This window comes from Pristiophorus japonicus, chromosome 16, assembly GCF_044704955.1.
Source record: "Pristiophorus japonicus isolate sPriJap1 chromosome 16, sPriJap1.hap1, whole genome shotgun sequence".
Taxonomy (NCBI): domain Eukaryota; kingdom Metazoa; phylum Chordata; class Chondrichthyes; family Pristiophoridae; genus Pristiophorus; species Pristiophorus japonicus.
In genome coordinates, this window is record NC_091992.1 from 110016177 (window position 1) to 110042665 (window position 26489).

The 26489-nt window shown below is 44.8% G+C and overlaps 1 protein-coding gene across 1 annotated transcript in view; it reads right to left on the minus strand.

Moving 5' to 3' along the window:
• Positions 1-26489, minus strand: part of sdk2b (sidekick cell adhesion molecule 2b) — a 460427-nt gene that overhangs the window by 162464 nt on the left and 271474 nt on the right. Inside the window, exons 37-39 of the mRNA XM_070858209.1 lie at positions 15285-15422; positions 14471-14632; positions 11582-11707 (exon numbers count right to left, since the gene is read on the minus strand). Coding sequence (XP_070714310.1) covers positions 11582-11707; positions 14471-14632; positions 15285-15422 — 426 coding nt within the window. The remainder of the gene's footprint in view (positions 1-11581; positions 11708-14470; positions 14633-15284; positions 15423-26489) is intronic.

The following is a 26489-nucleotide window of genomic DNA, read 5'->3' on the forward strand; positions in this document are numbered from 1 at the left end:
AATCTATCCTAGCCAAATCACGTCTGAACTTGAACTTGTGCAAAAATGACCAGACTTGGAGACAGTATCACCAGCTTGAAAAGTGGCATAGGCAGTTTTGCCGCTGTTATTCCATAAAGACATTTTGGACTACTAGAGAATATGAGATGCAGTTACTAGTTCTAGTGTTCCCGATTCAAACAGTAATAACTAAGTGACTGAGTGCACTTAATGCCAAGTTTCTGGTATGCCTGTGTGTATATATAACTACACACATAAACAAGTTGTGCACAGATACATCAAGCAAGTCATGGGTGCATTCTTCATAACAGCTTGTAATTTCATCAGTTCCTTATTGACAAGCAGTTGCCACATGACATTGCAATTTTACTGAATGGCATGATTCCCGAAGTCCAAGGAAAGAAAGAAAGAGAAGAAGAGAGAAAGAAAGAAAGAAAGACTTGCATTTATATAGCGCCTTTCATGACCATCGGATGTCTCAAAGCACTTTACAGCCAATGAAGCAGTTTTTGGAGCATAGTCACTGTTATAATGTGGGAAACGTGGCAGCCAATTTGCACACAACAGGCTCCCACACACAGCAATGTGATAATGACCAGATAAACTGTTTTTGTTATGTTGATTGAGGGATAAATATTGGCCAGGACACCGGGGATGACTCCCCTGCTCTTCTTCAAAATAGTGCCAAGTACTCTTTTACGTCCACCTGAGAGGACATACTGGGCCTTGGTTTAACATCTCATCTGAAAGATGGCACCTCCGACAGTGCAGCATTCCCTCAGCACAGCAGGAGTATCAGCCTAAATTTATGTGCTCAAGTCCCAGGCATGGGATTTAAACCGACAACCTTCTGACTCAGAGGCAAGTGTGCTACCTACTGAGCCACAGCTGACACAGAAGAAATCAGAGACTGAACCCATGCGTCATCAAAGCCCCCTTGATTAATGTCAGTATTACACCAAGAGATCCCATTCTCTCGATGTGTATTTTGTTTGTAACATGCAGCACACCAGCAAGCAAATGAATGGTTGCTTCCCACGCAGCTGCCATGATGCCTTCATTTCAAGGAACTCAACCACACCAGTCCTCTTTATCACGGAAAGGCAAACTCCTGAGTGTAACCTTGGAGATCGAGGTCATCCTCTACAATCATGGCTTATGACACCTGTGTGCTTTCCCAGGATAACAGTGAGCAGTACAGCAATGACGTATGTTCAACCACCAGTAATCGAGCATACTATTGGCATTTTGATGGCACGCTTTAGGTGCTTGGATCAGCCTGGTGGTGTGCTATTTACTACACAGTTTCATCCTACAAAGAGGCTTCTGCATGGAGGTCCCAGAAAGAATACCCTCCTACTGCAAGTAATGGCATTAGCAAGAAAAGGAACAGCCTGAAGATAATGCAGAAGAGAATATATTGCTGGCTGCAACAAACCTGATGGTACCAAAGGGACGCTGTACAACCCAGGTGTCAGCAAGCAGACCAGAATGGGGTTGATGACAAGTTCACGCGCAAAGCAATTACATACATAGAAACATAGAAATTTACAACGCAGAAGGAGGCCATTGCGGCCCATCGTGCCCACGCCGGCCGACAAAGAGCTGCACGGCCCTCGGTCAGCAGCCCCGAAGGTTACATATAAACCTACGAACAATGAACAATGGCAGAAAGGCAAATAGCATCCAGCCCAACCAGTCTGTCTCACACAACTGCGACACCCCTTACACTGAAACATTCTACACTCCACCCCAACCGAAGCGTGTGGGGTGATTGCATGTAAGGCCATGAGTGAAGGAACACTTCTAGGTGAAGGCTGAGCAGGTAAAAAGAACTGAATAGCCCATAAATTCAAGCATGTTAACACCATGAGTGGGGAGAAGTGTCTGGCATGTTTGGTACAGTGCCTTCTTGGAATATGTAGCTGAAGGCCCTTATTTGGCCTGGTTGGGTAGATCATTATACTTTTTCCTGCATTGAATATTAGTTGGCACTGATTGCCCTGGCCACTTCCTGCTACTGGAGCTGTGCTGCTCTCCTTCTGGGCCAGTATTGTTACATATCACACTGTGTCACCCTCCTCTGCCTGACTTCATGCAAAAGGGCTTATACATTAGTGAATCTAGGGGCTCGGTACTTTTTAGTTTAGTTGCAAGAACTATTCTTGCTGAGGTTGCCCCTTTTAACTGCTGCAAATGATTAAATCCTGCAGGAACAAACTAGTTCTCGAGCCTCAATTGGCAAACTCTCAATGACTGGCAACCGTAATGCCAGATGCATACCATCAATGTTTAAACCAGGCAGATGCCAGAATCTGCAGAAATCTTTGAGTGTCTTTGTTACCTCTAGACTTGACTATTCCAACACACTGCTGGCTGGCCTCCCACATTCCACCCTACGTAAACTAGAGGTGATCCAAAACTCGGCTGCCTGTATCCTAACTCGCACCAAGTCATGCTTACCCATCTTCTCCTTCTTCCTAGGCATTCGAGAATGCCTTGCTTTCACACGAACATGAGTTCGAAGGTGACTAATGAGTCCAATACAGGATTTACAGGGACTGTGTCACAGGTGGTGGTTGAAGGGACGAGGTGGGTGGGGTGCTTGGTTCGTCGTACGCTCCTTCCACTGTTGGCATTTGGTTTCCGCATGATCCCCAACGAAGAGACTCGAAGGGATTCCCAAGCGTCAGTGGGGATGTAACATTTTTTCAAGGAGGCTTTGAGGGTGTCCTTCAAGTATTTTCTCTGCCCTCCTGGGAGTTGCTTGCCGTGACGTAGCTCGGAATAGAGTGCTTGTTTCAGGAGACTTGCATCAGGCATGTGGACAATGTGGCCCGCCTTTCAGAGCTGATTGAGCGTGGTCAATGCCTCGATGCTGGGGATGTTGGCCTGAGAGAGAACACTGACGTTGGTACGCCTATCCCACCAATGCAGGATTTTGTGGAGGCAGCATTGGTGGTATTTCTCCAGTGCTTTGAGGTGCCTGCTGTACGTTGTCCATGTCTCTAAAGCATATAGGAGGGCAGGTATCACTATTGCTCTGTAGACCACGAGCTTGGTGCTGGGTTTGAAATCTTGGTCTTCAAACATTCTTTTCCTCAGGTGACGAAGGTTGTACTGGCACACTGAAGGCGGTGTTGGATTTCGTCATCAATGTCTATCTATGCTGACAGAAAGCTCCTAAGGTATGGAAAATGGTCCACGCTGTCCGAGGTCTTGTCATGGATCTTGATAATCAGGGGGCAGTGCTGTGTGGTAGGGGCAGGTTGGTAGAGAACCTTTGTCTTTTGGATGTTTAATGCAAGACCCAATCTCTCGTACTCTTCAGTGAAGGTGTCAACGATAGTTTGGAGTTCATCATCCGAGTATGCACAAACACAAGCATCATCTGCATACTGTAAATCAATGACAGAGGTTGGAACAACCTTGATTCTGGAGTGCAGGCAACGGAGATTGAACAATTTTCCATTCGTCCTGGAGATTAGCTCCACTCCAGCGGGGAGCTTGTTAAAGGTGGGATGAAGTATTGCAGCAAGAAAGATTGAGAAGAACGTTGGTGCAATGACGCAGTCTAATTTGACCCCGGTCTGCACTTGTATTGGGTCTGTGGTGGATCCATTGGTCAGGATCACGGCCTGCATGTCATCGTGAAGCAGGCGGAGGATGGTGACAAATTTTTGAGGACAGCTGAATTTGAAAAGGACACTCCATAATCCCTCTTGGTTTACAGCACACCTGTGCTTGCTGACTGACATTGGCTGCCGGTTAAGCAACTCCTCGATTTCAAAATTCTCATCTTTATTTTCCAATCCCTCCATGGCCTCGACCCTCCTTATCTCTATAATCTCCTCCAGCCCCACAACCCCCGAGATATCTGTGCTCCTCTAATTCTTCCCTCTTGAGCATCCTGATTATAAGCACTCAACCATTGGTGGCCGTGCCTTCTGTTGCCGAGGCCCCAATCTCTGGAATTCCCTGCCTAAACCTCTCCGCCTCTCTTTCCTCCTTCAAGACGCTCCTTAAAACCTATCTCTTTGGCTAAGCTTTTGGCCACCTGCGCTAATTTCTACTTATGCGGCTCGGTGTCAAATTTTTAATCGCATAATATTCCTGTGAAGCGCCTTGGGACATTTCACCACGCTAAAGGCGATATATAAATACAAGTTGATGTTGTTGGTAGCAAGCTTTTCAACAGACTATTCAACTGTGGGGAACATCACAGCCAAACCCAATCTTGTCTCAACCATGTCCAGACATACTGGATGACAAATAGGAGTTGGAAACCGTGTTTGATTATTTTCTTCCTAGTCCAAGGTCAGTGAGGTTAAAAATGGTGCTCTGGTTAAGATTAGCTCAGGACAGGCCAATCATCAGCTAGAGCATGTGGTTCCATTTCCATTTAATGGAATGATATTTTCAGGTAAACTGAAGTAAAATGTTAACACATGACATAATATTCCAGGGCAAACTGCCATGTTAAAACCTGCAGGATTACCTACTCCCACATTACAACAGTGACTACACTCCAAAAGTACTTCATTGGTTGTAAAGCGCTTTGAGACGTCCGGTGGTCGTGAAAGGCGCTATATAAATACGTCTGATTGCTGTATTCAGCAAACCGAGCATAAATCATAATTTCAAATCCAGGGTGATAAAGATGAATGGTGTCCATCATCAGGACGTGGAACTCTGACTCACTTACCCCTCCCTATCCCAGAGACACTCAGACCCAATATAATCACCAACTGTTTGCATAGCCCAAGGACAGCTACCTTAGCAGAGATTCAAATCTGGGAGCTTCAGATCCATATGGTTAGTATCATACCAAGGGGTGTACTTACCCATTAAGCTGTCAGGGCGCTCAGCATAGAGTTAAGGAAAACTATCACATCATAATATCCACCAACCATGGAAGGCATAACAATATAAATCAATTTAAGTTACCATGCACAATAAAACTGCAAAGGTTCAGCAGTTTTGAATGAACAACTAAAAACTACAACATGCTTCAACGGCAGTTACAGTCAATAGGACACAGTTCATTGGCCACTTAACAAATCATATTTGTAGAAAACTATTTTCCAGTCTCATTATGTTCAGGTAACATAGAAACATAGAAAATAGGTGCAGGAGTAGGCCATTCGGCCTTTCGAGCCTGCACCACCATTCAATAAGATCATGGCTGATCATCCACCTCAGTACCCCTTTCCTACTTTCTCTCCATACCCCTTGATCCCTTTAGCCGTAACGGCCATATCTAACTCCCTCTTGAAAATATCCAACGAACTGGCATCAACAACTCTCTGCGGTAAGGAATTCCACAGGTTAACAACTCTCCGAGTGAAGAAGTTTCTCCTCATCTCGATCTTAAATGGCTTACCCCTTATCCTTAGACTGTGTCCTCTGGTTCTGGACTTCCCCAACATCAGGAACATTCTTCCTGCATCTAACCTGTCCAGTCCCATCAGAATTTTATATGCTTCTATGAGATTCCCTCTCATCCTTCTCAACTCCAGTGAATACAGGCCCAGTCAATCCAGTCTCTCCTCATATGTCAGTCCTGCCATCCCGGGAATCAGTCTGGTGAACCTTCGCTGCACTCTCTCAATAGCAAGAACGTCCTTTCTCAGATTAGGAGACCAAAACTGAACACAATATTCCAGGTGAGGCCTCACCAAGGCCCTGTACAACTGCAGTAAGACCTCTCTGCTCTTATACTCAAATCCCCTAGCTATGAAGGCTAAAATACCATTTGCCTTCTTCACCGCCTGCTGTATCTGCATGTCAACTTTCAATGACTGATGTACCATGACATCCAGGTCTCGTTGCACCTCCCCTTTTCCTAATCTGCCGCCATTCAGATAATATTCTGCCATTGTGTTTTTGCCCCCAAAGTGGATAACCTCACATTTATCCACATTGTACTGCATCTGCCATGCATTTGCCCACTCACCTAACCTGTCCAAGTCACCCTGCAGCCTCTTAGCTTCCTCCTCACAGCACACACCGCCACCCAGCTTAGTGTCATCTGCAAACTTGGAGTTATTACACTCAATTCCTTCATCTAAATCATTAATGTATTTTGTAAAGAGCTGGGGTCCCAGCACTGAGCCTTGCGGCACCCTACTAGTCACTGCCTACCATTCTGAAAAGGACCCGTTTATCCCGACTCTCTGCTTCCTGTCTGCCAACCAGTTCTCTATCCACGTCAGTACATTACCCCCAATACCATGTGCTTTAATTTTGCACACCAATCTCTTGTGTGGGACCTTGTCAAAAGCCTTTTGAAAATCCAAATACACCACATCCACTGGTTCTCCCTTGTCCACTCTACTAGTTACATCCATCAAAAAATTCCAGAAGATTTGTCAAGCATGATTTCCCTTTCATAAATCCATGCTGACTTGGACCGAAAAGTGGTACTACAATGAAACAAATAAAATGTTTACGGTTCATTCACCCTTATTTTTTTTTTGATAAGGATTGTTCCAATAACTTTTTTTTTCTCCCTCATGATGGCTACTATGACCACCCGTCCTATTCCAGTCAGGGGGCCATGTCTGGTGTGATCAGCCAACTGCAGGTACAAATGTACGGCTGAGACTTGGACAGAGGCCTGGGTTGTCAGATTGTCAATCAGATGAGCCATCAGTGACATTAAATGGGCAGGCAGCAGGCTTAATCAAAGAAAATAGTTTCTTTGTCAAATAACACGAAACGGAAAAGAATAGCAAGACAGACCATCCAGTCATACAAAGAAAAGTGACATTATTGATAATTGCATCAAAAAGAATAATGTAGATAGCAGCTCCTATGATTCAATAGGCTTTCAGTTAGAAATAGATTTTGTTCATTGGAGAAATACACTTTCATTTGTCCTTCTTATTCGGGCCCCATTTAACTGTTTTGTCAGGTGTCTCACATCTAACCTATATGTGATTGTAAACATCAGCTTGCAAAGCATTTTCTTTCACCCTACAGCCAAGTCTCTTCTAAGAGTTCATTCGGAATTGGGCTGTACCGAAAGTTGGACAGATAGAATCCAGGAAGTTTGCTCTTAAATATCTCACTTCAGTGTGAAATTGGTGCGCCTTTATTTTTTTGTGAATTGTTGGTCCAACAGCCATTCAATTTTCCAGGTGTAATTTGACCAGGGTGAGCAGGATGAGATCACCTGAACATCTTTCTTTCACGGAGCTGAGAACTGACCAAACTTGGCCAACTAAAGCAAATAGGCTCAAGTGACAGGCAGCTTACTATCAAAAAACATCTGACTCTTTCATTGTTATTAAATTTTCCATTGTTATTTAACATTTCACCACAGCTATTTTCAGTGATCATTTGTGCTCGAGATGCTCAGACAGAACATCGGGTATAATCCAGTCAGTCAGGGATGCTGCGGAGGATCATGAAGAGCAATCCAGAAACTTAAAAAGCTCGTGTAGATATGAGTTCACAGAGACAGGGCACTGAGTGTTGATGGCAGTGTGTGGATGGCAGATAACATGGAGGTGGTGCTGGGGCACCAAAAAACATCAGGGACTGTGGGAGAATATGGGAGGAAGCTCAAACAAGACACTTGGAAATGGAGAAGGGTTCAACGATTTTTTTATGATAGCCAAAATAAAAATAAGACCCATCAAAATTGCAGAATATTTTGAAGAGAATGCCGCAGAAAGGAAAACATTTATTTCCCATTGTGTGTAGGGGAAGAATTGCTTTGAATGTTACGTGTAACAATGTTGTAAATTAATTGAAAAAGACTATGTTTACGATTTTGTTAAGCAGCAACCAAAGCAATTCTTCCCCTGTGATGTAAACATATTTTGTCCCTCTCCCAATCTATGAAGAATTTAAATGTACGAAAACATTTTGAAAACAATCTTGGATGAGTTCTCTCAGACTGTTTACTATTTCTGAAGCATAGACTTTGGAAAAGAGGAGTTATTCGAGTTAATTTATTGGATTTCTGACAACCTTTCAAGAGACCAAAGTTTCCCCCCCGCCCCCGTAAAACTGTGCACCTCCGTGAGGTGCACCGACTTTCTCAACTAAAAAGGGCGCCGAAAAGTTACCTTCGAATTCTCCCCGCTCCTCAGGACGTCTTCGGCCTCGGCGTGGCGCAGCACATCCAGTGGGGGGGCGGAGCCAGGACCCGGCACTGAAAATAGTGCCGGGACCTCTGCACATGCGCGCTAGAGTGTGCGTGCATGTGCAGTAGCTCCTCGCAGCCCGAATCTCTGCGATGCTCTGCAGGCTGTGTGGGAGGGGCCCGAAGCACGCTGCCCCCTAGCCCTGGCCAAATGGGCTCCCTCATCGGTGGCCCGCTGCGTTTCCTAAGGTAGGACTTCTATTTTATATTTGTTATTTATTGATTGATTTATTGCTTATTACTTTGGTCGTGGTGCTTTAAGTGCAGGGTTCCTTCTATTTTTTATTTGTTAATTAACTGCTCATTACTTTTTGTGCTTTGTTTAGTGCTTTGTAAGTCTTGGTGCTAGGTGCAGGTCCTCTCAGCTTCCTTGTATTTTTTATTTGTTATTGAATGCTTATTTTTGTGCTTTGTTTAGTGCTTGGTGCTTTAAATGTATTTATGCTTCTTTAATGTTGTTGTGAAAGCGTTTAGTGCTTTGCAAGGTCCTCTCACTCCCCCCCCCCCCCCCCGCCCCCCACCCGCTATCTTTGGCTACCTGCGCTGATTTCTTAGCTCACTGCAAGGTTTTTCTGTGCGGACACAAGTGGCCACATACGCTGGCCTAAGTTAATTTGGAGTAAACTTGCTTGACTGGCCAAAACAAGGATAGTGGCTGGTAATGCCCCCTTTTGAAAAAAAACCAAAAAAAACCTAACTAACTCACTTACACTGGAGCAAATTAAATGGGCAGAATTGCGATTTTTAAGATACTCCAAAAAAATCTAGTTGCTCCAAAAAAAACGGAGAAACTCCTGGGTAAACTTGGGCCCTATGAATGTAACTGATTGTAAGATTAGATTCAAGATATAGGGCTAGAACCTTCACTTTTTTTGCCTGCTTAACGCCCATTTTACCGCTGAAATGATGCATAACGCCCATATATCGCCCATTTTGGCAAAAATGGAAACTGCCGGCTATTTTTTGGAAACTTATCATCGAGCGTTACATTCCCCATGTGCTTAACGCCGAGAAAAAATAGTACCGCCCGCCCACTTTTTTTGGGCGGAATCAGCAGGATGGGCGAATTCAACGCCCACAATATCACCCAGCGTTACTTTCCGCATGGAATTAACGCCGAGATTCAAAAGAGCATATTTACCCAAACTAGTGGCCATGGAGATCGGCCATCGTCAATTTCATCACCTCACACACATTTCGCCCACAAAATCGCTCGCTCAAAAAAAGCCCACAAAAAGTGGAACTAACCGGAATGAATCACAGTGTTCTGGACGCCATGTTGTAGATCACATGTCGCATCCTTTAAAAGGCTGTTGTGCTTCAACCTCGGCGGAGTTTGGATGTACTCTGTAGGTCGTTGGAGTTGATGTGAAATTCTCTAAAAACATCTTGACCACACTGTGACCGATTGAAATGGAAGAGGTGTGCTTGTCGGGACATTTCTTGTTTGTATGCAATCGGTGGCAAACAGAGAGCTACTGTAATGGGGCCTGTATGCACTTCGGAATGCGGGCACCTTTTCAGGATGCTGAGGTTTCCAGGAACCGCAAGGGATTCCACTCTCTGAATGTCCAGCTGGTTGTCGACCACCAGCAAATTATATTGGCAGAGAATGCTCAATTTCCGGGCAGCATCCATGATGCGCACATCCTGTGTGAGAGCACTATATCTGACTTGTTTAACAATGAGCCACAAGGTCAATGCTGGATGCTTGGGGACAAAGGATATGGCCTCGCCACCTGGCTGATGACGCCCCCTGCGTGACACCCACACTGAGGCCGAGCGGCAACACAATGAGAGCCACAGAACAACTCGCAATATCATGGAGAAAACCACTGGAGTGCTGAAGTAGCGCTTCAGATGCCTGGACCACTCAAGAGGCGAGTTCCAATATCGCCCTGAGCAGGTAGCTCAATTTGTGATATCTGCTCCATGCTACACAACGTGCCTATCAGGAGGGGACAAGAATTGCCTGATGAGTCTGACAATCGACCTCACCAGAGAGAGGAAGAGGAGGATGAGGAGGCGGACTCTGACATCGGGCCAGACAATCAGGCTGACACTGAAGCCATGCCCCCACCCCCTGTAGACCGCATGAAAGGGCCCATGGTGGTAAGATAGCTGCAAGAGCCTTACCTCAGGAGCTCATCAATGATCGCTTTGCCTGAAAGAACGTTGGTATTATTTACAAGGCTGACACACTGCTGGGTGTGCAGGTCATACATCAATGGTGGGCATCACCTTGGTGACAGTTAAAGTTTACGATGATTGAAGTTAAGTGTGATTATACCCTTTGATGTTAAGGAATCACCAGCGTGTAATGGTGCAGCAATCTGAGCCAATGTACTGCAAGGTTTTGTTAAATAAAAATCAGTTAAACCGAACATTAATCTGAAATCATCAGTATTTCTGTATAAACCAACCCTTCCCCCCCCCACCCCCCACCCACTTCTCCCCCTTCCTCTTATCCTCCTGACTCCAAGTCGCCTGGCCGAGGAGCGCTGCTTGGAAGGATACGGGAGAGGACGGTTCCGAGGTGGGAGCGTGCTCCAAGCCATAAGCAAGATGTTGCTGCTGGCTCTCATATATGGTAGGCAATGGGAATATGTCACCTTGGGGTGCAGTGCAGTGCTCCGGGACTACTGGGAGCCCTCTGCCACCAGTGTTCCTGGCTACCAGCTCCAGGGCCTCCTCCATCCCTCCCTTCCATTTTATATGTTATTTGTTGGACAAAAACTCAGTGCCAACTATGTTCTTGGTGCTTAGTGGGCTTTTTGCTGCTGGTGAATCTCCGTCGTTCCTCCCACAACAGCCAAACAAGCAAACACCACAGCCACAGACGCTTTCAGTCCCTCTGAGCTCCCTCTCTCTCTCTGTCTCCTCTTCTGCGTATGTCTTGATGACCCTTGACCTTCAGAATCGCAAGAATCGAGCGTTGCCATGCCATTGCTAAGGACGGGCACATTTTACGGCAGAAGGTCAGAAAATTTTAACGCTACTGCCCATTTGATATTGCTCGCGGAAACGCCCATTTTCAATAATGTAAACTAGGTGTTTTGAGAATGGGTGAGAAGCTGGCGATCTGAAAACCCTTTTTCACTGCCCACGCCGGAAATAACGGCAATTTTTGGGTAATAAGCTCAAAAGTGGAGGTTCTAGCCCATAAACTGTTTCCATGTCCAGTTATTTTTTTTATCAGCATTACAGATTGATACTTTAATTTGTATTTTTATGCCTTCTAATTTTTTTTTAAACATTTGCTTTTGATTGCTCTATTTAATACAGTCCCAGTGTAATAATTATATTGAAAAATTAAGTGGTTGGGGGGGCATAATTTATGTATCTGAAAGATTGAATAAACAACTTAGAAACAAGATGGAAACATTCTTGGAAAATCTAATCAAACAGATGAGTCGAATTTCTCACCTGATGGTCTGGCCTCAATGACATATCTGCTGATTGGTGCCTTGCCAGAGTCTCCACTCGACCAATGAATTGTAATGGCTGATCCATACCTGTAGATCAATGGCTCACCTGGCGGGCCGGGAGCACCTTGAGGGAACCAAAAACATATGCAATCAATAGAAAGAAAAAATAAATACTATATAGGGCTAGAAATTTGGTCTTTTGGTGATAGCGGTATTTTTTCGTCATTTTTCACCAAAAACACCGTTAAAAATACCACTATTTTTTTTAAAAAGGCCTAAAATTGGCCAAAAAATGCGGCCAATGTTAAAAATCGGCGTTGCACGAGGATTCGTGGTGGAAAGCGCGGCCCTCGCCAACTTTAGTCTGAGGCCGATTACCGCTAAAAAGACAGGCCCTGGGAGGGGGGGGGGGGGATACACAACAACAAAAATTGCAAAAAACAAAAAATAAAACAAAATCACTAAACATTCACAAGACACCTATCGAGCAAATCGCTGGAAAAGAATCTTAAAAATAAAACCTTTTTTGCAGGTCTTCATATCTACCACTGTTTCTGGGGCTGCAACGCAGGCTTTTCTCAGGCGTTTTTTTCACCCAGAATATGGGTGCGCCGAATGACCAATTTAAAGCGATAGCGCTTTTTTTCCGTCTTGCACGATGACGGTCCAATTTTCAGCGGCATTTCAAAACTGCCGATGCACAACTTTGGCCAATGAACCCATTTTTCCGTCAAAAAAGGCAAAATATCGCTGAAAAAAACAGGCGCGAGGCTGGCCAATTTCTTGCCCCTTGAATGTAATATTGCCTTTCGCAACTTTAGGACATCCCAAAGTGCTTCACTGTTATAATGTAAGAAATGTGGCAGCCAATTTTCACTCATAAAAGGTCCCACAAACAGCAGTGAGATAAATGACTATATATAACCTGCTTTTGAGTGGTGTTGGTTGAGAGATAAATGTTGGCCAGAACACCAGGAGAACTCTCCTGTCCTTCATCAAATAATGCCATGGGACCTGTTACTTCCAGCAATATTCACCTTACTTTTCATATTTATTGAAGAAAAGGTAGTATTTGGAGGAAAAGGACACCCTCAAGTTTGCCTTTTCAATGACATGCTGTCCCCCTTCCTTTGCTCTCCCCACTTTCATCTCCAACAGTAAATGTGGGAGGCTTATGGATTTCTTTGTTTCAAAACCACCTGCTCGGCTGCCTCAGTCACCTCCTCCTCTGCCCTGGAGTCCCCCATGTGCCCCATATCCTTGCTCCAACCCCACATCATTCTGCAGCTTCTTCTCTATCATTCTAACACCCCTCACAAAGCTCATCACCTCCAAAAGACCCACCCAACAGCCATTCAATTGCTTACTGAGGCAACTCATCATATAATTATCCCTCCTTCATAAAATGGCCACTAACTTTGTCAATGGCTCCCCTCCCCTCAGGTTTTTCAGGCCTTTACTGTTCAAGTTGAACATCATCATTTTTCTTCCCCTCCCCCTCAAAAGAACCCACCCTTGATCTTTCTGTCCTCTCTGAATACTGCTCTTTTTCAAACTTTCCCATCCTCCTTAAAGTTCAGCATGTCACACATCTCTTCCTTTACAACTTCATGTGATCCAATTTCCACTCTACCCACTGCACCAAGACCATTTGCAGCAAAGTCACCAATATATCCTTTGTGACTGTTGAGTGTAGTTCAGCTTGGCTTCTGTGCAGTGTTTGACATAGTGGACCACTGTATCCTTCTCCACTCTCTCCACTATGGTCCACCTTTGTAGCACTTCCCAAGTCTGGTTCCACTTTGGCTGTTCCAATGAAATTGGCACATTTCCATCAAAGCCTTCTCCTCTACCCCCACATAGGCACATCAGATGTGCCACAAGACTCTATTCCTCAGCTAACTCGTGCCTGTTGGTGATATTATTCACATGTATGCTGACAACATCCAGATGAACCTCTCAGTCACCATCCTTGATTATTTGATCACCTATGGGCTTAGCCATCAAGCTTTGGATAAGCAACTTTCAACAACTCAACATTGCCAAGACCAAGGCCATGTGGTTTGATTCCCATCAAAAATTCTGCACCTTAGCCTCAGACTCCATGCCTCTCCCTGGCTGCTCTCTGAGGCTGTGCCTAATTCAGTGCAGTTTCTTGTTTATCCATGTGTTGAGATCCAAATACAACATCCTTGCTACCAGCAAAACCGTCCATTTTCACTTCCACAACATGATTTGACTCTGTACCATCTCACTCCTACTGCTGCTGAAACATTTATCCGAGTCATTGCCACCTCCAGACATGATTATTCCAATGCATCCTTTAGAATTTTTAACGTGCCCAAAACTCCACTGCCTACATTCTATCCTGCAGAGTCCCACTGCCCTTTGAAAAAGAATCGCTGATATTAATTGACTCCCTATCCTCTGATGCACATATTTCAAAATCTTTGTCCTTATTCACAAATCCATTTGTTAACAGAGTGAGGTTTTAAGAGCCAGCTATTATTGCTGTAAGCAGCACAAGGGGAACTCAAGAGGACAAGTAAACTGTTTTTGAACTGTTAAAATTAGTTATTTTTCTGAACAAAAGCCATCAATTTAGAGTTTGTTTTATAACATATTTAAAAATATATATTTATTATATTGAGGCTGAGGCTAACCCTGGGACAGACTTGCCTGGGAAACAATATTCTCATACGGCAGAATTTGGTTGAGGCTACTTTCAAACTTGACCTCGAGGTAATGTGGAAATCTAAGCTCCTGATTATAACTGATCTGGCAGTGCTTGAAGCTATCACTCGGCACGCATTATAAAATGTTGCAACTCAAAAACAAATAGAAATGGCAAAGAGTAAGACTTGGGGAAAAGAGCATATTTATTTACCTTCTCCTGGGCCAGTGGTGATGTTTGCCTCAATTTCTGGTCCATATGTGAACGTTTTCGCTTTGATTCGATAAGTGTATGTCACACCGTCTGATAGGTCTTTTATTTTCATCCATCGAGGACTGTTTCCCTTCACATCCACAGTTACAATCTTACTAACTCCTGGACAGCGAGAAAATTACTGAAACTAACTCGGTCAGCCTACAATATACCGAGGACAACTTTAACAAACTTTGAATTAATTATGATATAAAGTGAACAAGTACACAAGACAATCAAAAATCAGTCGATCTGATCACAGTGGCATGCACCATAGTGTTTCGTTCTTTTCTCTTGTTGCCAATTTTCTCCCCTTCTCTTCTGAAGAATGACTCCTTCCCAGGGAATAGTTACATGGACATGGGTGCCCACTGCAATCTTTGCCCTATGGCCATTAATCATGATTGACTGTGTGATGATGCAGAGATAGAACCCATCAATTTTTCTTCCGTAAATTATTTGTTTCCTTCTTTCAATTTTCCCTTTTCCTTTCTAATTACTGCTTTTATTATTTTGGTTCTTATTTTTTATTCTCCTTTCCTCTTCTTTTTCATAATTTTCCTCTCCTATTTCTTTCATTCCCATGATTCTGTTTCTTCCATAATTGCTCCATAACTCATTGTTCTAAGCCTCTGTAATTACCCACAGGAACAGTATATGGCTGTAAAAGGCAGCTTGTAAGAATTAGTAGACTTTCATACCTTTACCTTCTACATACTTCTGTACCAGTACGATAACTTATTTCAGGATAGAATTACAAACTTTATGTGCTTACCATCGACAGGTGTGCAAGGCTCATAAACTAGTCGATATCCTTCAATTATTCCATTTGGATATTTTGGTGCTCCCCAGGACACGTTCACAGAGGTCGTCGTCAGTTCACTGAATCGGATGTAGCTTGGAATGCTTGGAGCTGTTTGTGGAAAAATAAAATTCCTAATCAGCTACACTATTATCTGTATTCACAAGTCATACAATGGGGAGAAACCAGATGTTTGGTAATGCAGCCTTTTAAGATTTGCACTGTTAATGGAGATATTTTAATATTTCTTAACATGTTCCATTCATGATCTCCCATGGCACTGCACCTGCGGAGTTAAGACGAAGTGCAGTATTCAGGTCAAGAGCAAGGGAGAGATGCTGAGAAGAGAGAAGAGGAAGAGGAGGGGAAAGTGGAGTAACATTGAGAATATGTGTGTGTATCTGTATGTATTTATTAAAACATCTTGTATCTGTATGCATTTCCTGTCTGCAAAATCTTACTTCTTGTTGTCATATTTATGTCACACATTTGTGTCAATTTTTCCCATTATAAAGTCCTATATCCACGTTTATTGTTGAAACTGCCAGTGTAAACTTGCCGTTCCATTATTGCACTTGTTGGCCAGTGCATTTTCACATTTGTACCTCCCAGCTTCTCAGCCAGCACTGCAGAGAAATATTCATGCTTCACCAACTCTGCACCTCTGCTTTCCAAATTGCTGTTAGATTTTGCTATTTAACTTTAAATAATATTTAAAAAATCAAAATATTATATAAAAATAAGGACAGAATGTATGATTTTAAAATGGAGGAAGAATTATATCCTGGTCCTGGTCCAATTATCTTCTACATTCTACCTTCACTTTACCTGAAGGCTACACTTGGTCTTTTCTCCTAATGTGTATTGCCACAGGATATATATCCATATCTTTCTTTCCAATATTGAATGAAGAGGGAGGAGGAGAGGTGAGGGGGAGGGAAGAGGAGGAAGGGGATTTGAGGAGGTGGGAGAGGGAAGGAAGAGGAGAGGGGATAAAGATGAAGCGGGGTGAGGGAGAGGGAGGGGAAAGAGAGAGGGAGGGGAAAGAGAGAGGGAGGGGAAAGAGAGAGGGAGGGGAAAGAGAGAGGGAGGGGAAAGAGAGAGGGAGGGGAAAGAGAGAGGGAGGGGAAAGAGAGGGGGAGGGGAAAGGGAGGGGAAAGGGAGGGGGAGGGGAAAGGGAGGGGGAGGGGAAAGAGAGAGGGAGGGGAAAGAGAGAGGGAGGCGAACGAGAGGGGGAGGGGAACGAGAGGGGAAAGAGAGGGGGAGGGGAAAGGGAGGGGGAGGGGAAAGAGAGAGGGAGGGGAAAGAGAGAGGGAGGGGAAAGAGAGAGGGAGGGGAAAGGGAGGGGAAAGGGAGGGGGAGGGGAAAGGGAGGGGGAGGGGAAAGAGAGAGGGAGGGGAAAGAGAGAGGGAGGGGAAAGAGAGGGGGAGGGGAAAGAGAGGGGGAGGGGAAAGAGAGAGGGAGGGGAAAGAGAGGGGGAGGGGAAAGAGAGGGGGAGGGGAAAGAGAGGGGGAGGGGAAAGAGAGGGGGAGGGGAAAGAGAGGGGGAGGGGAAAGAGAGAGGGAGGGGAAAGAGAAAGAGAGGGGGAGGAGAAAGAGAGGGGGAGGAGAAAGAGAGAGGGAGGGGAAAGAGAGGGGGAGGGGAAAGAGAGAGGGAGGGGAACGAGAGGGGGAGAGGAACGAGAGGGGGAGGAGAAAGAGAGGGGGAGGGGAAGAGAGGGGGAGGGGAAAGAGAGAGAGAGGAGAAAGAGAGGGAGGAGAAAGAGAGGGAGGAGAAAGAGAGGGAGGAGAAAGAGAGGGAGGAGAAAGAGAGAGGGAGGGGAAAGAGAGGGGGAGGTGAAAGAGAGAGGGAGGGGAAAGAGAGAGGGAGGGGAAAGAGTGAGGGAGGAGAAAGAGAGAGGGAGGGGAAAGAGAGGGGGAGGGGAAAGAGAGGGGGAGGGGAAAGAGAGGGGGAGGGGAAAGAGAGGGGGAGGGGAAAGAGAGGGGGAGGGGAAAGAGAGAGGGAGGGGAACGAGAGAGGGAAGGGAACGAGAGAGGGAGGAGAAAGAGAGGGGGAGGAGAAAGAGAGGGGGAGGGGAAAGAGAGGGGGAGGGGAAAGAGAGGGGGAGGGGAAGAGAGAGAGAGGAGAAAGAGAGGGAGGAGAAAGAGAGGGAGGAGAAAGAGAGAGGGAGGGGAAAGAGAGGGGGAGGTGAAAGAGAGAGGGAGGGGAAAGAGAGAGGGAGGGGAAAGAGAGGGGGAAGGGAACGAGAGAGGGAGGAGAAAGAGAGGGGGAGGAGAAAGAGAGGGGGAGGAGAAAGAGAGGGGGAGGAGAAAGAGAGGGGGAGGAGAAAGAGAGGGGGAGGAGAAAGAGAGGGGGAGGGGAAAGAGAGGGGGAGGGGAAAGAGAGGGGGAGGGGAAGAGAGAGAGAGGAGAAAGAGAGGGAGGAGAAAGAGAGGGAGGAGAAAGAGAGAGGGAGGGGAAAGAGAGAGGGAGGGGAAAGAGAGAGGGAGGGGAAAGAGAGGGGGAGGGGAAAGAGAGAGGGAGGGGAAAGAGAGAGGGAGGAAGTGGAAGGCGAGACAGGAAGGGAAAATAAGATGAAGGATAGGACAGGGAATTGGGACATGGGAGGGGAGAGGACAGGGAGGGTAGATGAGTAGGGGAAGGGTGGGAGGGGAAGGGGAAGAGAGAGAGAAGGAGGGGAAGGGAGACAGCGGAAAGGGAAAGGAGAGCAAAGCAGAGGGCAGAGAAATGGGACGTGAACAAAGGAGAAGAAAAGGAAAGTTGGGGAACAGTATGAAGAAAAGGAGCGAGGAGTGTGAAAAAGGGAGTGCAAAGGAGAAGCAGAGGAGGAACCGTAGGGAAGATGGTGGGAAAGAAGGTGATAAGAAGAGCGTGGGGGTGGGGGAAAGAGGGGAGTATTAAAATGAGCCCCTCTCCTATCTCTTCCCGATTGAACTACCTACTCAACCCCTGCGAACCCTCCTCCCTTCATCCACTCCTTTTCCACCTCTCCTTTGGCTCTGTCTTCTATCTTCATTCTCCTACGTCCCCTTCTCGCACTGCAAAGACTGGAGCACATAATCTCGGCTGACACTGCAGAGCAGTACTGAGTGATTGCTGTGCTGACGCAGGTGCTGTCCTTCAAATGGGACATTAAACCAAGTCCCATGGAACTATTCAAAGACGAGCAAGGGAGTTCTCCCAGTATCATAGCCATCATTTATCCCTCAACCAATATCACGAAAAATAGATTATCTTCTCACTGATCTCATTGTTATTTTTGAGATCTTGCTATGTGCAAATTGGCTGCTGAATTTCCCTACACTACAGCAGTGACTGTGAAACACTTTGGGACATCCTGAGATCTTTCTTTCAGATTCCTTTCATTATTATTTTTCTAACTTTTTACTCCATTTCTCTGCTGTGTTGCTAAACTGTTTCCATTCAGTCAATAACTAGAAAGGATCCCTTCACCAGCTGGTCTGTGTGTACTGCCAACTTCTTACAATTCCTGCTAGACACTTCAGAGCACCAACAGACAAAGAATATTTGTTTTGAAAAATTGTCTTTCTGAGGCTTTCCCCAGCACTTTATATTATTAAATACCAAGTGAATTTTATTATGTGCCAAATAATATCAAAGACACAGCTAGCATTTTTTCTTGAAAGGGTCTGCGGTATCTAAACCATACAACACCTGCTCTATCTCCATGGTAAAATTTCAGTAATGTCATAAAATTTCTCCAATAAAATACAGATAACTGCCATTCGAAAGGGTTTCTTCTGAACAAAACATTTAATAAAGATGAAAAGATAGTGTTGCTCGGATTTCAGAAATAATTAAAGTTTCCAATTTCACCTCATAGTCAATTATCCCATTTAATGATTATTGGCAGGAAATATGTACTGTGTTGAGGCAGCCCAGGGTAAACTGCTTTCTGAATTTCTTCTTTCTATGTGGGGAAAGATTTGATATCTGCCTGCCAGCTCTCCTGATGGCACAACAATGTTGAAGACCATTTCAAAAAATGTATACAGTAATTATAGTTTGCAGAAACAAATGTCATATTCGCTGCAAATAAATGTGTTTGTATCCTGCTTTGCACTGGGCTTTACGCTGTGTGTACAGGGAACTGAGAGGGTTTAATGCTCATCATCAAAGGACTAAAAGAAACAAATGCCATTCACAGTAAAAGTCTGTACAGTTGCTAAAGTTGAACCTATCAATTTTTCCACACAAAGACCCTTTTTATACGGTTCGCTGCTGTGCCACAGCCTCTGCTAAAACCTGTTTTAATGGTTTGCTTGCTAATAGCGAGCCCATAAAAAGACATTTTACAACCGTATTTTTTATATGGCTTTCAAAAGTAGCCTCATAAAAGAGAGAGAGGTGTACTGTAAAGTTGCATATTGTAGGTTATTAATTTAAGAACCAGGCTACCTTGACAGCTCAGAGAATTTATTCTGTGGATAGCTGACTCATACAGACCAGAACGGTCCCAGGATCAAACCCTGGTCTCTGTTTAGTTACCGGATACCAAGGTGGTTTCTGTTTTATATTCCAATAAGGAAACTGGCATTTCATAGGTTATGAAAAATGACAGCAGGTTGGATGCTATACACCTATCCAGTAAACCTTGAAATTCAGGGACTGCATCAGTAACAGCTTCAGAAACTGCGGTTTAGTTTCTAGCAAGGAAAACAATGACCCAGTTGAAGTTGACGATATTGATGAAGGGATTCTTCGCGGTTTGAGTCAGGCGGAGTTCGATCCTATTGTTTCGATGGATGATGACCTTGACATCTGCGGAGAGATGACTGATACAGAAATCGTTTCATCTCTGAAAGACGCAGCAACAGAGGCTGCAGAGGACATAAATGTAGATGTGCCGGACGGAGCAGGACATTTCCTAAGATAGAGAGGTACACTGTGTTCTGTGTCGACTTATCGAGTCAAAAGATAACAACACGTTTGATGAATTTTATGCACTGGAACGGCAAATGCGGAGGCTGATGACTTCTGATCTCCACCAAAAAAAATGACAGAATTCTTCGCAGCATTAAAAAAGTTCCTGAGATGTGAGCATTTCCTTTAATTTTTAAGATGTTATATTGTATTCACCTTTGTTGTAAGGTATTGTATGAAATTTAGGAAAATCAATGTTGGTCTGTACCAGATCAGCCTTCATTATATTGCTTTTCACTTGATAGAAATTCTTATTTTATCATCATTTGCGAGGTTGTCCTGAGCAGTTGCAATTAAGTGGTTTCCAGTCTACCTGCGTTCTAAACGTTGGGAAATACATGCACATGTTCACTACACACAAGGCAATTTAAAAAATACAGGACCCAAATTTACTCAGCAATTTCAGGGAGACTTCCACAATACCACAAATGAGAGTCAGGTGGAACCACCCTGGAAATAAGCTGGGACTCTGGGAGCTGGATATACTGGGTCCTGGCCTATGATGGGAGATCCCTGATGTAAGGGGCAAGAATGTAGTTCCTGTTTCCACAACCTCACTTACTCAGCGTGAGGTGTCAACTAGGTCATCTAGTTAGAAGAGGTGCATCAGCATCCAGAGAGACGTAAGTGAGTCCAACTGTGGGCGAAGGGTTGGCGCAGGACTTACCACCCCGTTCCCGACACCTGGGGTTCCATCACTTTGGTGAGGGCCTTGAAACAGGTGACCCAGATGCCTGCTGGAAACAGGACGGAGCCTCATTATTCCACGCAAATGGGGGCCCTAATACGTCAATAGGTCCCGGATGCATTTTTTAAAAGGACAAAAAGTACCTTTGTAGGCTGCTCAATAGAGGCTTAGAAAAAGATTTTAAAGTATTTTTTTTGTGGGGTCAGGAAGAGCAATAAAGCTCCTCCTGGTCTGTCAAGAATCACTCCCATGCCCCTGATGTTCAACCTTCTGTGGCCTTTCCCCAGAATTGCTTCTCCGCCTTAAATGTACCTGTACCAGTTGGGCTCTGTAGTGGAGCCGCCAGATTTCCTGCCCTTTCTGCTTGGCAAGCTGCTTCCAAAGCACGAGCAAATCACCGACAGAATGCCACTAAAGCTCAATAATGGCTGAGGCCTCTTGCTTGCTTCCATCTGATGGGCAGCAGATCCCCGTCCAATAGAAGTGGTCACAGGTAAATCGGCCCCATCGTTTTCTGCCAAAAGATTTGCCCATCTATACGTGTGTTTTTGTGTGTACTTGTTTCTTTGATTTCTCATGTGGGGGTGCTGGACAGGACAGTGAACTGATAATGGGGAAAAGCTGATTGGTGGAAGCCTGAGCACCATGTGGGGGGTGGGAGGGAGAGTTCCCGTAGCCTCATCATAGTATAAGCAGGGTAGTACCATGGACCAGGAGACATCAACTTCCACTACTGAGCCTGGATTATGACTTCAGGCCTTAACAATTAAGATGGGATTAGAGAGGTTTACCTGTTACAACGGCAAGATCTTTTGGTTGGCCTGCAGCTATAATTAAAGCCTTGTTGTCCTAAAGGCCCATTTGCAACAAAGAAAGTAGCATTCCTACATCAGGATTTCATAACCGAGCCATTGCCCTCACCAGCCCTGCCTGGGTGATCCGATGAAGACAGCTGCAGGTAACATCACATTACTTTCACCACAACCTGGATTATTCCAAATTGGTTTCAAAATTGTGCTTCGACTCCCAGCAGCAAGTTTGATGACATACAGCCTTTGATGATATACATGCCACTCCTGAACTCTCTGCACTTTCTAGTCTAGTTAGATTGTTAGCGCTGCTCGAAAGTCGTCGCATAAGAACATAAGCAATAGGAACAGGAGTAGGCCATGTGGCCCCTCAAGCCTGCTCCGCCATTTAATATGATCATGGCTGATCTGATCATGGACTCAGCTCCACTTCTCTGCCCGCTCCCCATAACCCCTTATTCCCTTATCGGTTAAGAAACTGTCTATCTCTGTCTTAAATGTATTCAATGACCCAGCTTCCACAGCTCTCTGATTTACAACCCTCAGAGAAGAAATTCCTCTTCATCTCAGTTTTAAATGGGCGGCCCCTTATTCTAAGATTATACCCCCTCGTTCTAGTCTTCCCTATGAACATCACTGCTTTCTACATTCTGCTGCAAAAAGATCAACATCTTTTCAAGACCGTGATCCTGGCAGAGGTCAGCTGCCAAAAAGCAAATAGAAGTCACACAGGGACAAAAGAGCTCACAGGTCTCAAACACCCCGCTGTGATATAACAGAGACACTCTTTTTGGAACTTCTCAGCAGGGAAAGGCTCCCCAAGAGCAAAGGGTTTGATCATTGTTAGTTTTTATTCTCATTCCATTATTCATATATCTTTAACCAGTGAAAATATTTTATTTGGGAAGAGTTGGAATCATCAATTAAAGTGTTTGAGCTGTTGGAACTTGGGAAGCAAATGAAAAGTTCTCTCAAATATTCCAAATTCAGAGTATTTCATGTGTGTGTTAGATAAATCAGATTTTCCTTATCTCTTAGGAATTACACATATTCCAAACTATACACAGAAAAGAAAGACTTGCATTCATATAGCACCTTTCAGGACCTCAACATCCCAAAGTGCTTTACAGTCAATATGAAGTGTAGTCAGTGTTATAGTACAGCAAATGCACAGCAACGATATAAAGGCCAGATAATTTGTTTTTAATGATGTTGGTTGAGAAATAATTATTGGCCAGGACACCTGAGGGGGCAAACGGAGCCTCAGTTTAAGGTCGAATCTGAAAGACGGCAACTTCGACAGTGCAGCGCTCCCTCAGTACTGCACTGAACTACATGGGAAATTCATTTAAAAAAGACATGTATTCACTTGTCAGTCAGTCGTTTGCTGTATCTGTGCAAAAGTCTGAGGCAACCAAAGCTGTTTGTAGAATGAACGTAATCCCACTACTGGTGGGAATCAAGGGATATGGGAATCAGACGGGAAAGTGGAGTTGCGGTCGATGATCAGCCATGATCTTATTGAATGGCAGAGCAGGCTGGAAGAGCTGTAGGGCCTACTCCTGCTCCTATTTCTTATGTGCTTATGTTCTAATGACAGCAATCTGGGCGGCAGCTCTCATTCTCGGCGGCAAAGGAGCTTGCCGCCCAAGTGCCGTCGATGATGGAGTCGGGCCCACGGAGGGTCGAAGACCTGAAAAAAAAAAAATCAGCAATAAAAAGTACAAAAACTGTCCGAAGACCTTCAAGGGACCCCATGCAGGTAAGTCGCTGTTGACATTTTTTTTTTAAACATGTTCACTTACCTTTTTTTTCAGGTTCTTCAGACATACCGTCGGGGACAGACCAGTCTGCAGCCAGCAGTCTACTCCCGTTCTGCCGCCGAGTCCCGCCCACAGGAATATGGGAGCTCGGCGGGCGGGAGCTCAGTTGCACCACTTGTTCCTGGCAGCTCTCCCCTCCCGCCCGCTCCAGGCCACCTCGAAAGGATCTTCGCGAGAAATGTCGGCGGGCGTGGGTGGCCGTCACCGGCAGCGGGCGGTGGGCTGATGAAAATCGGCCCCTATAACTTACAAGCTTCAGCTGTTTGCAGATTCCCATTACTGCTATTTTTGCGACTGCTTAAACCAACTGTTGATCGTACAGAGTGATTCCTATCTTGCAAAGCACAAGGTTTTGAAGACTATATGGATTGGCTAAGAAGTCATTTATAGTCACATCTTTTTTTTTCCAAATGTTCTTTCCTTTGCTGAACGTGTTAACCTGGGTACAGCTCGACAGATGCTGGCAGCCGCCCAATGTCACACACAAGTGTCCGTGCTTCATATGCCACCCTGGGCAGGGAGCGTTGGCAAGCTGTTCAACTGGCAGAGTAAGAGGGGGACATCACAGCCAAGCCTGATCAAATCCTCACCATGGGAACTTGGCGTTAAGGAGTATTGGACAGCAATCAGGACAGGAACCCCAGCTGATATTTCCTTTCCCTCAATTAGCTAAGATCAGTTAACTTAATGTAGGCCAGGGATTGAATCTTGGGCCGTCCTGGTCTGCAACACTCCGCTCTACACAGGAGGACAGTCACAGTTTTTACAATAAATGAGTGTAGCATTGAGTGATATCCAGAAAACTTCCATACATTGCTTCAATGAAGAAAGGTCAAAGAAAAAATTAAACAGGATGCCTATAATTTCATACCATTTACATCAGTAAATTGAACACAAGCTGCAACTCATTTCAGTGAGAATAATTAATAGGGAGAAGGTTAATGGGAATATTGTTGTAAAAGAATGTTTGCCCAGGTACCAACCAGTATTAAAATACTCAAATCATAGAATCGCAGAAAAATTACGACACAGAAGGAGGCCATTCGGCCCATCGTGTTCGTGCAGGTCAAAAAAGAGCTACCCAGCCTAACCCCACCTTCCAGCACTAGGTCCGTAGCCCTGCAGGTCACAGCTCCTTAAGTGCACATCCAAGTACTTTTTAAATGTGATGCGGGTTTCTGCTTCTACCACCATTTCAGGCAGTGAGTTCCAGACCCCCACAACTCTCTTGGTGAAGAAATTTGTCTTCATCTCCCCTCTAATCCTTCCAACAATTACTTTAAATCTATGCCCCCTGGTTGTTGACCCCTCTGCTAAGGGAAATAGGTTCTTCCTATCCACTCTATCTAGGCCCCTCATAATTTTATACATCTCAATTAAATCTCCCCTCAGTCTCATCTGTTCCAAGGAAAACAACCCCAGCCTATCCAATTTTTCCTCATAGCTAAAGTTTTCCAGTCCTAGCAACATCCTCTCATCTACACCCTTTCAAGAGCAATCACATCCTTCCTGTAATGTGGTGACCAGAACTGCACGCAGTACTCAAGCTGTGGCCTAACTAGTGTTGTATATGTTCTAGTATAATTTCTCTGCTCTTGTATTCTATGCCTCAGCTAATAAAGGAAAGCATTCTGTATGCCTTTTTAACTACCTTATCGACCTGTCCTGCTACCTTTAAGGATCTGTGGACATATACTCCAAGGTCCCTCTGTTCCTCCACACCTCTCAGTATCTCCCATTGTGTATTCCCTTGCCTTGTTGTCCCTCCCCAAACGCATTACCTCAATTTTCCGGATTGAATTCGATTTGCCACTTTTCTGCCCAACTGACCAGTTCATCGATATCGTCCTGCCATTGAGAGCTTTCCTTCTCACTGTCAACCACACGGCCAATTTTTGTATCATCTGCAAATTTCTTCAACATGCCCCCTACATTTAAGTCTAAATCATTAATATATACTATAAAAAGTAAGGGACCGAGTACTGAGCCCTGTGGAACCAAATAATTTTGTTTAATGTGGGGTTTAAATGGGATAATTGCATTTCCAGCTTTCTGCTCTAATTAACTGGTTTCAATTGTTTAACTGTAAATATTTTCATTTTGCATAGTGATGTCTTTGAACTTACTTAAATGTTGGTCCAGTCTGCATTTACTATTTTTGTGCTTTGATGAGGTTTGTGTTATGTATTAATGCTTGGGGATCACCAGACACCAGAGGGTGCCACGGTCGGAGGTCAGCGGGCTGTACGCATGTGGCATATGTGCTTGGTCACCTGATATAAGCTGGGTGTCTTTGTCACGCGGGCACTCTACGGCTGGAATAAAGATGGATCAGGTTGCACCTGAGTGAGTTTACAGTAACCAGACTTTTGAGTCATTACAATTGACGACGAAGTAATTTAAGAACCTTCGCATGCACAATGGGCACGGTTGGAATCCTGGAGAGATTTGTGGAGGGTAAGGATCGGGCAGATTTTGTTGACCACCTGGATCAGTATTTTGTGGCCAATGGCATGGAGGCAGAGGCCTAGGCAGTTAAGCGCAGGGCAGTTTTCCTCACTGTTTGTGGTCCGAAAATTTACGGCTTCATGAAGAATCTTCTCTCGCCTGTACGTCTGTCGGAAAAAGGATATGAGGAATTATGTACGTTGGTGGGTAACCATCTGAAGCCACAAGAGGGGATCATCATATCACGCTACCGTTTCTACACGCATGTTCGTGCTGAGGGCCAGGTTGTGTCGGGATTTGTTGCCGACCTGCGACATCTTGCTGAGCTGTGTAAGTTCGGGAATATGCTGGAAGACATGCTGCGTGATGTCTCCGTGATAGGCATCAGCCATGATGCAATACTCAGGAAGCTGTCGGCTGCAGAGACACTGGATTTGAAAAAGGTCATTGCGACTGCCCAGACATGC